At 44.6% G+C, this 10,650-nt stretch overlaps 1 protein-coding gene across 1 annotated transcript; it reads right to left on the bottom strand.

Moving 5' to 3' along the window:
* Positions 1 to 1,819: 1,819 nt before the first annotated feature.
* LOC127031182 (olfactory receptor 6M1-like) lies at positions 1,820 to 2,770 on the bottom strand. Its single transcript, XM_050917944.1, has one exon. It carries the CDS (start codon positions 2,768 to 2,770, stop codon positions 1,820 to 1,822), a length of 951 nt encoding a protein of 316 aa, XP_050773901.1.
* Positions 2,771 to 10,650: the final 7,880 nt, after the last annotated feature.

Here is a 10,650-nt window from a genome sequence, read left to right as displayed (position 1 = left end):
TGTGCTGGGAGCAGGGCTGCAGCCACAGAGCCAGAGGGGTCCGAGAAGCAGCCCAGGAGCTGGAGGCAGAGCAGCAGCAGCAGAGCTGAGGCCGAGCGGAGCCAGAGCTAGAACAATGGAGCTGGGGCTGGAGCTGGAGCAGTCTGGATCCGGGTGCGGTGAGCAACTGGGGCCAGCCAAGGGAGGGACCCTGGGCAAATGGCCCAGCACAGAAACACACCCCCAGCCAAGGGTCCTTGCAGGCCAGACTGGGAGGAGAATCTTATCCCAACAGGGGGCTGATGCTGAGAAGAAGGGTCCCATCACCCAGAGCCTGGAGGTGTGTGGCCATCACCAGAGCAAGTGTCCAATCCACAGCATTCTTGCAGTATAGCCAGCATCTGAGAAGAAGGCCTGGGACTTACAAGGAACAGACTGTGAACTGCCCTGACGTTTAGAGATACTGGTTGTAATGTTCCTTGCCACAGAGCAGGGTGATGTGTTTTCCTTTAACCTTTCCCACTTTTCCTTATTCCTTTTAAATTAATTGTTGATTAAATAACTTGCATTTGCTTTAAATTGTACGTAATGATCAGTGGGTCATGAAGGTGCCCAGTGCCAAGAGAGTACCCTGGAGTGGGGACACCCTAGTCCCTGTCCAAGGTGACCACAGCAGGGCTGGGGGTTGAGCCCCCCAGGAATCCTGGGCCCAGCCTTGTTGGGGTTACGAGGACTGCCACACAGAAGAGTGGAAGGGAAGTCCTCAAGGGCAGGGAGGCCTCTGGGTAAAGGAAGTGGGAGTGAGGACTCAGATCCTTTCGCTAGCCCACTTCACTGGGGTAGTGCAGAAGCCAGGAAAGTTCCCCACAATAGTGGGACCATTCCCCCGCTTACATTTATATTTCCTTGATCCTTTGCAGATGTACTTGTGAGTTAGATATGGTACAGAGACTGTTCTGCTCACTGGTTGCTGAGTTCTCTCTTGCAATGGACAAAGATCAGATGTCTGCTGACTTTCTCATGTGAGTCAGAAACCTTTGATACCTGTCGTATAAGCAACATAGCCCTTGCTTGAGTGGTTTTCTTCTTTCCTCTCCAAATGTCAAAGCCTGTTTCCATTGAACTCAATAGCAAAACTCCTTTTGATCTCAATGGGAACAGGAACTGGTCTCAAGAGATCAGAGAATGTGATTTTGATCAATTGCATATCTGTCCAGAGACAGTTCTCATGTATGTTCTGCCAGGCTGATTTTGGTTGCCCCTCCTGTATGTCATGCTGGGGAAAATAATAAAACAATTTGGGCTGCACTTCTATCAAGATATACATGGCACACACAATTCTAAGCCTCTTTCCCATCAAACCCAAGTGATGCAGCATCTTTGCTTTCCTAGTGCCTGGCGGAGAGCAATACCTAGATAGAGAGAAGCTGGCAGAAGCTTAGTTTGGACACAACGGAGGCACTGATAGTGTGTTAAGGGAAAGTGGGGTGATTGTCCTTCCTATTCTTCTTTCATTTAAGAAGTTTTAATTTGGGGTGCTGCTGGATCCTCAATGACACCTGGAAGTACAGGTGGCACCAGGGGCCCAAAGCATCATTTTAGAACTGGAATTGTTTAGCAGATGAAGCTGGAAAATTTTAGACAGGTAAGGCAGTGGTGCAGGAGATGGGGAGAGAGTAGGGGCACCGGGTTGGGGGCTGGGCAGGGAGGAGGCACATGGAGGGTCACTTGGGGAGGTCTTATTACCCCCCCATTCCCTAGTGTCCCTCCCATGAGTGCAGTACCAGCAAGCAATGATTTCTACTTGCACCACTGATTTTAACCTAAGGAAACTGACCGGTTAGCATGGTCCAAACATGAATTTCCTGCAAGCTTTCCTCAGGGTCTCCTGGACCTCTTTGTTTCTCAGGCTGTAGATGAGGGGATTGACCAGGGGAGTCAGGACTGTGTAGATGACAGACAGAACTTTCTTGAAGTCACTCAGGATGTTGGTGGTTGGGAACATATAGACAATGAGCAGAGTTCCATAATAAATGCTCACCACAATGAGGTGGGAGGAGCAGGTGGAAAAGGCCTTTTGCCTCCCAGGGGTGGATGGGATTCTCAGGATGGTGGTGATGATGCAGACATAGGACATCAAGGTAAGGAGGAACGGGACCAGTAAGAAAACCAAGCTGAGTATGAAAGCCAATGTTTCCATCAGGTGAGGGTCATTGCAGGACAGTTTTCTAAGGGGGATGAGATCACAAAAGAAATGGTCAATACCATTCGGGCCACAAAATGATAACTGAGATATTGATAATGTTGATATGCCACAACATAGGAAGCCACCTATCCAACAGCCACCTGCAAGGTGGAGGCAGTCCCTGCCACTCATACGGGCTGCATAGTGCAGTGGGTTACATATTGCTAAATATCGATCATAAGACATCACCAACAGGAGAAGGCATTCTGTAGCAGCCAGAGAGCCAAAGAAATAAAATTGTGTGACACACCAATTGAATGAAATGGTCCTGTCCCCAGTCAGGAGACTGGCCAGCATCCTGGGCAGGATCGTGGAGGTGTAGCAGGTCTCCAAGCAGGACAAGTTCCCCAGGAATAAGTACATGGGGGTTTGAAGGTGCTGATCAGCCACAACTAGCACCATGATGAGGATGTTCTCAGTCACGGTCGCAATGTAGATCACTAAGAACAGCAGGAAGAGAAGGATCTGCAGTTCAGGAAGATTCCCGAATCCCAGGAGGACAAATTCTGTGTTAGACGTTTGATTTCCCTGTTCTGGATTTGTCATGGGGTTTGTCTACGAGAAAGAAATTAACTTCAACATAAATGAAAAGCAACATTCACTCAATAAAATGTCAGTACTGTTTTCATTTTCTCCCTCTTCTGGGTAGTGGAACAATGGGTGAGTGGAGAATGGAGGCCACTGGAAGGGAAATGCCATCTCGTGATCCCCAGGACATATTTGAGGAGACCGCAGGTTCAACAAAACATTAATCTATCTGGAAACACATCTCATAACTTGACAGATGGCAGCAAACACTCACTTACTGCTGTGATGGGGCTTAGGTACAACAGTACAGAAACGTGTTGGTTCAGATAGTTCCATGTTTCACTACCTGGTATGTCAAAGCAGAACAGTGTCCTTTCTAGATTGGAGATCCATAGGCCAAACAGGCCAAGATCTGATATTTCAGAGGAAGCCACAACAAAGTAACAAACCAAGCAACTAAAGGTGGGATCTGCAGTGTGTGAGCAGCCAACTCCAAGTAAATTGCAGTGAAAACGGGCCATCTAACTCCATCTGAGCCATTTGAGTGTTTTTATCACCAGACAATTACGTCTCCTTCTCTAGGCCAAGATTTCATTGTCCTGCAGTCAGACACTCTACATATAGAGACATGATCTTCATTAAAAACAAACAAACAAACAAAACAACTGCAGCTGGAAACCACCATGTTAGATAGAAATTGATTCTCTTTTGCAAGAAAAAATTCTGTATAAACTTTAAAATTTGTAAGAAATGTGCTATTTTCATATTCTGAGAAGGACGTAGAACCCAAACTTCCATTTCATCGTCAGTTCTGTGATTTCAAATGTTGGTGTCCATTCCAAATTTCAATATTTAAAAATTTATGTATCTATTTCTAATTCTATTTCTAGGTTATTTTTTATTCTATATTACATTGTATTTTAAGATATTTAAATTTATTTCTATTAAATTATATTATTTAATTTCATTTTATATTATTTCATAAAGCTCTATACAATAACTTCCTGAACAACATTTTCTAGAAATTGATATTCAAGGGAAGATTTTGATCTTGATTCACACATTTTCTATCAAAAATGTCAATCAGAAAATTTATCAGCTCTACATTTTCTTCTTTATCTTTGGTTAAAATAAATAATTCCTTCTCTGCTGGTGGCTGTCTAGTCTGCCCTGACGGTCTCTCTTGTCATTGCTGAGCCTTAGAGAGAACAGGTGGGTGAGGTCATATCCTTTATTAGATCAATTTACTAATCCATATTAACTGTTCATTAAGGCCCTGATCCTGCACAGAGTTATGCACAAGGTTATTTTTACACCCCAGGAATAATTCTGTTCTGTCCAAGCCTTCTCCCACTGAAGTCAGAGATCAAATTTCCACTGACTTCAAGGATGGGGCCCTATAATTCCAATGGGATTTGGACAGCTAATGCCTTTAGCCTTTTTTGAAACTCATAGCTCAGCTTGGCTGGATTGGATTTCCATTGATAGACGTTGGTAAACGTCGATATCAGCTGACACCCTGAAATCAACAACAAACAATATCAGCAACAGTCGGCGTTAGTGCAGCCTTCTCCTCACCTTCTGTCTGCAGAGATGGTGTTACCGGCCCAGTGGCCGTGCATGGAGCCTTCTGCACTGAGTTGTCCTGAGAGTGAGCAAGTGGGGCTGGGACGGCAGAGCTGCTGAGTGTTCCCTGCATGGCCACGGGTCCAGTGACACCCATCCCTGCAGGCACCAAGTGCAGGGAAGCCTGCCAGAGCCGAGAGCACCTGCAGGTCTGTCAGGAGGCAGAGGAGGAGGAGGGCCTCCCTGTGGGGGAGTCCCACCATTGCTGAATGGCTTCTACCCATGGACAGAGCCATTCAACAGCAGGGTCAGAGCAGCTGCCTTCCCTGCCTCTTGCGTTCTGACGTCTTGGACCCCTCGGTAGTGTAGGGAGCCACCAGTATCTCCCCTGTCACTGCTGGGAGTTCCCCCTGCAGCCCTGTTGTCAACGCTACCCCAACCCTACTCCCGTTGAATTTTCCCACAACAGAAAACATTAAATTGGTTAATAATTGGGGGGCAAACCCTTAATAGAAATCAATACTAGTGATCCAAATCACAAAAATAAAACCTCATTCTGCCAAGCCTGCTTGTAGACAACGTCTCCACCTTGAGCACTGTGTTTGGCCTCTTGAACAGATTTTATAACAAATGAAACATGTTTAAGGAATTGAGTAGACAATTGATCAACAATTAGAATGAATCATAGAATCACAGAAAATCAGAGTTGGAAGAGAGCTAGTCTAGTCCAACCCCCTGCTCAAGGCATTCCCAACCCCAACTAAATCAACTAAACACCCTCCACACTGAGCACCAGCTATCAGCTCTGCTTTACCTAACTCGCCTTGCTGACCTCTCACCACCCTGGCCAGGCCAATGCCACCAAGAAAAGTAAACTCTTGTGTGTAGCACGTAGCACAGGTTAGAGAGGAACGAAGGCTGCTCTGGTGTTTGAAGAGCTGGCCTTGGACTCCGCAGATGTTCTTTCATTTCCCTGCTTTGTCACCAACCCTTTGTGTGACTTTCAGAGCAGATTTCCAAATACCAGTAGGTACCTTACAACCAGGTGCCTGTGTAGAGGCCATACCTAATGCCCATCCATTTCCAGTCCCACTGGGGTTCTGCATTTTGAGGTGCCAAAAAACCTTTATAAATCTGCCTCTCTGTGTGCCTGGTCCCATCCTCAAAGCAGGGGTCATAGCATCGCATGGGGTAGTGGAAGGATAGATACATTAAAGGCAGTGAGGTGCCCAGATACCAGGGTGATGGGGGTCAGGAAAGGACCTAGGATAGACATGACCTGACAGGTCTTTCCTTTTCCAAATTTAGTCATTTTGCTTTGGGTTGGGAGTTTAAGAGAGATCAGTACCCAGTTCCCCTTGGATTCCAGTGGGGTTAGTAACCTAGCAAACCTATATTGCTTCAAACTTCTCAAGATTCAAGGAGCAGGGAGGAAAATGTTGATTTACCTCAAAGGCGGGGTTTTTAGCAGCTGGGATTTCTGCTGTCACCACCTCATGCAGCATTTCAGGTTATTCGGTCCATTTTCTCTCCCCACCGCATTCACCTACTTCCACGTGCGCAGTAACAGGAACGACAAACTAGAAAATCTACCAAGGCTCAGTTCCATGTGTAGTAATATAACCCTGTGCCTCATACCTTCTGTCAAATGGGGAAAGTCTCTTTTGATTCATTATATATTCTTATGCGGGAAGAGGCAGTCTCCGGAGGCACGTCTACTGTGGGAAAGACAACAGCGAAGGAGAAATTAGTGTTTGGTTGATTTCTAGACAATGTTGGTAGAGTAAAAAGAACAGGAGTATTTGTGGCACCTTAGAGACTAACAAATTTATTTGAGCATAAGCTTTCATGGGCTACAGCCCAGTTCATCCAATGCATAGAATACTTCTACTCTCAAAGGAAATGTCCTGCAGAGAGAAAATAAGCATTTCATCCTAAAACAAATGTCTGCTTCATGGGTGAATGTTATTCTGATTTTGAAGAAATTATTGTGCTGCCTAAATGTCTTAATTAGCAAGGCTTACCAGCCTAAATCTCACTGAAAGTCAACAGGACTTTGGCTCCTAAATCACTTCTGAAGTTCTCCTACATGTTTTTGAAAACGTTACCCAACTTTTCCTCAGATAAAATGCAGGTAGAACAACGTGCTTTACACATGGAGGTTGGGATTTTCAAAAAATAGGTAATGAACACAGCAAGCACCAACGGCCACTGAATTGCTAGAAGGGTTCAACCTTTTCTCCCTTTCTCTTCTTGGATAATTTTGTGTCACCAAAGCTTTGTTCTTCATAATGACCTATTCTGAATATTTGTGGCTCACATAATGGCATTTTTAAAAAAAAAAGAAGATTTCTTGGTTTTTTTTTAAGTAACCAGACAAAATATATAGCAGCTGTGAATGAAATCTTATTCCTTAGCTCTTTGAAGGATACTGGCTGAATATAGGGCCAGAATATATAAAAAAGGGACAGACCTGAATCAGCATGGAGCTTGGCTTACATTTCAGTTCCAAGTTTTAACTTCAAATGTTTATCACCCCACCCTCTGCTGCCTCCTAGTGGCCATTATACAGTACAGCCACCCCTTCCCCCCATCCTCTGCTGCTCCATCCCTGTTCTTACATAACAGATACCCAGAACTCCAGTGAGGCATGGTGCTGGCACATAGAGTCTCACATATATGATGTGATTTCTTCAGAATCTCTTTTGGGAAACGTCATGTATGTGAAATAGCTGGTACTTATGATTATGCGATTTCTATGCATGTATCATCTTGGTATCTGAGGTTATGAATATTAGCTATGCTTACTACATGTTTGTGCCTTTGGCAACACCCACAAAGTTTTTAGCCAGCACATGAAGGGACAAGTCAAGTTGAATGGCTCATTAAGAAACATTTAGCTCACAATGGACCCTGGAGAATACCTGTCTATAGTTAATGGACTTTTTGTGAATGTTCAAACTAGAATATGGGCAGGGGTGATGGACATATAACTTGCCCATGTGACTCCAAACACCATCTTTCACACTGAGAACAGATTTCCCTTCACATGGCTCTTGGCAGAAGCTAAAAGGCCCTGGCCTGGAAACATCTCCATTTTGTGTCTTTCCTGCTCCGGCCTCTTTCTTGCTCAGGCCTCTGGACTTTGAACATATACTGATGGGAGCATTCTAACCAAGGGACTGAGGACTTTAAGGAAATCTGGGGCCTTCATGTATGGGGACTATTGTCCCTTTGCTAACATTCAGTGAGGGTGTTTTGGTTGTCTCACTCCCAGTACTAAAAGAATGGGGAGAATGTTAAAGACATAAAGAATGAATGCCCTCCTTAGCCACATTCTGCCTCTTTAAGGAGAAGAGCGCAGCCCCAACGTCCAGAGGGTTGGCTACCCCCAGGTCTTTCTGGTACCCCATACCTGCTAAATATCTCTTGCCAGAACTGCGTATTGGAGGGTACCGCCCTACTTGCACTACTTGTTAAAACAGATATAACATGGGCTTGGGTAGGGCCTGAAGCAAAGCCTGGTGTTGTCCCAAGTCGTGTTTTCCTGAGCTTCATTGGGCTTCGTGTCCTGCTCTTATACTGTGTCTCTCAACCTTTCCAGACTATTGTACCTCTTTCAGGAGTCTGATTTGTCTTGCTTATCCCCAAGTTTCACCTCACTTAAAATTATTTGCTCACAAAATCAGACATAAATATACAAAAATCTCAAAGCACACTGCTACTGAAAAATTGATGACTTTCTCATTTTTACCATATAATTATGAAATAAAACAATTGGAATATAAATATTGTACTTACATTTCAGTGTAGTCTACAGAGCAGTAGACACACGTCATTCTCTGTATGAAATTTTAGTTTGTACAGACTTTGCTAGTGCTTTATCTGTAGCCTGTTGTAAAACTAGGCAAATCTCTGGATGAGCTGGAAACCTCTGTGTATCCCCAGGCTACATGAAACCCTGGTTGAGAACCATGGCTCCTACAGAGTCATAGAGTCATTGGAGAAAAGTAGTGATGAGGAGATCTTTTAAAACCTGGGACCCCAGTCTTTTTAGGGCTTATATCAGATTCTACAGGGGGTATAAATGGGCTGGTGGAAGAATTGAACTCATGGCTGCTTAAACCTCAGAGAATGGCAGGAGATTGTGCTCAGTAAGAGGGTGAAGGTGAAATGGACTCAGCTGGAATGCTGAGCATTCATTCATTGTAGGATGAAAGACGTCTAGAGACACACACACGCACTCATACATATATATGATAACTATGTGGGTAGCAGAGGGTGAGGGTGGTGGTGGGGGTGGGGAAAGGGCAGCTATACTTTATAATGGGCATTAGGGGCAGCAGAGGGCGAGGAGGGGAGGGGGAGACTATACTGTAAAATGGGCACTATGGGCAGCAGAGGGTGGGGGTGGGGAAGGGGCGGCTATACTGTATAATGGCCACTAGGAGGAAGCAGAGGGTGGGGGTGGGAAAGGGTGACTATACTGTATAATGGCCACTAGGAGGAAGCAGGAGGTGGGGGTGGGGCAGGGGCGGCTATACTGTGTAGTGGGCAGTACGTGCAGCAGAGGGTGAGGGGTTGGGAAGGGGCATCTACACAATATAATGAGCATGAAGGGTCAACCAGGGTTTCAGACCAATATTTTGTTTTCAGTCTTATGATTTCTTGATCACACCTGATCATGGGGAATGACATGGACAAAAGCAGTGATTTTAGTTAAAATATTGTTTAAGTGATTAAGAGATGATAAACATTTGAAGTTAAAACTTGGAATTGAAATGTAAGCCAAGCTCCATGCTGATTCAGGTCTGTCCCTTTTTTATATATTCTGGCCCTATATTCAGCCAGTATCCTTCAAAGAGCTAAGGAATAAGATTTCATTCACAGCTGCTATATATTTTGTCTGGTTACTTAAAAAACAAACAGGAAACCTCTTTTTTTTTTAAGTCATCATGTGAGCCACAAATATTCAGAATAGGTCATTATGAAGAACAAAGCTTTGGTGACACAAAATTATCCAAGAAGAGAAAGGGAGAAAAGGTTGAACTCTTCTAGCAATTCAGTGGCCGTTGGTGCTTGCTGTGTACATTACCCATTTTTTGAAAATCCCAACCTCCATGTGTAAAGCACGTTGTTCTACCTGCATTTTATCTGAGGAAAAGTTGGGTAACGTTTTCAAAAACATGTAAGAGAACTTCAAAAGTGACTTAGGAGCCAAAGTCCTGTTGACTTTCAGTGAGAGTTAGGGTGCTAAACCTTGATAATTAAGAAATTTTGGAAAATGGGACGTAGGCAGCAGAATGATTTCCTCACAAATAGAATAACATTCACCCAGTAAGCAGAGATTTCTTTTAGGATGAAATGTTTTTTCTCTCTCCAGGACATCTCCTTTGAGACTAGAAGTCAGACTCTATTAAGATTGTCTAGAAATAAACCAGACACTAACTTTCCCTTGCCTGTTGCCTTTTCTACAGCAGAAGGGTCCCGGGAGAACTGCCTCTACCCACAGCAGGATATATAATGAACCAAAAAAGACCTTCCCCATTTGACAGAAGGTATGAGGCACAGGGTTATGTTACTACACATGGAACTGAGCCTTGGTAGCTTTTCTAGGTTGTCGTTCCAGTTACTGCGCACATGGAAGTAGGTGAATGCAGTGGGGAGAGAAAATGAACTGAATAACCTGGATCCTGGTCCTTGAAATGCTACATGAGGTGGTGACAGCAGAGATCCCAGCTGCTAACAGCCTCATCTTTGAGGTAAATCAACATTTTCCTCCCTGCTCCTTGAATCTTGAGAAGTTTGAAGCAATATAGGTTTGCTAGGTTACTAACCCCACTGGAATCCAAGGGGAACTGGGTACTGATCTCTCTTAAACTCCCAACCCAAAGCAAAATGACTAAATTTGGAAAAGGAAAGACCTGTCAGGTCATGTCTATCCTAGGTCCTTTCCTGACCCCCATCACCCTGGTATCTGGGCACCTCACTGCCTTTAATGTATCTATCCTTCCACTACCCCATGCGATGCTATGACCCCTGCTTTGAGGATGGGACCAGGCACACAGAGAGGCAGATTTATAAAGGTTTTTTGGCACCTCAAAATGCAGAACCTCCAGTGGGACTGGAAATGGATGGGCATTAGGTATGGTCTCTATGCAGGCACCTGGTTGTAAGGTACCTACTGGTATATGGAAATCCGCTCTGAAAGTCACACAAAGGGTTGGTGATGAAGCAGGGAAATGAAGGAACATCTGTGGAATCCAAGGCCAGCTCTTCAAACACCAGAGCAGCCTTCGTTCCTCTCTAACCTGTGCTACGTGCTACACACA

Source organism: Gopherus flavomarginatus, chromosome 11 (genome assembly GCF_025201925.1).
Source record: "Gopherus flavomarginatus isolate rGopFla2 chromosome 11, rGopFla2.mat.asm, whole genome shotgun sequence".
In the NCBI taxonomy this organism is placed as follows: domain Eukaryota; kingdom Metazoa; phylum Chordata; order Testudines; family Testudinidae; genus Gopherus; species Gopherus flavomarginatus.
Note: the sequence above shows the minus strand (reverse complement) of the source record. Positions and strands in the feature narration are given on the sequence as shown.

What these genes read in the sequence shown, in the direction of transcription:
- LOC127031182 (XM_050917944.1), bottom strand. Translation starts at nt 2,770, where the DNA reads ATGACAAATCCAGAACAGGGAAATCAAACGTCTAACACAGAATTTGTC.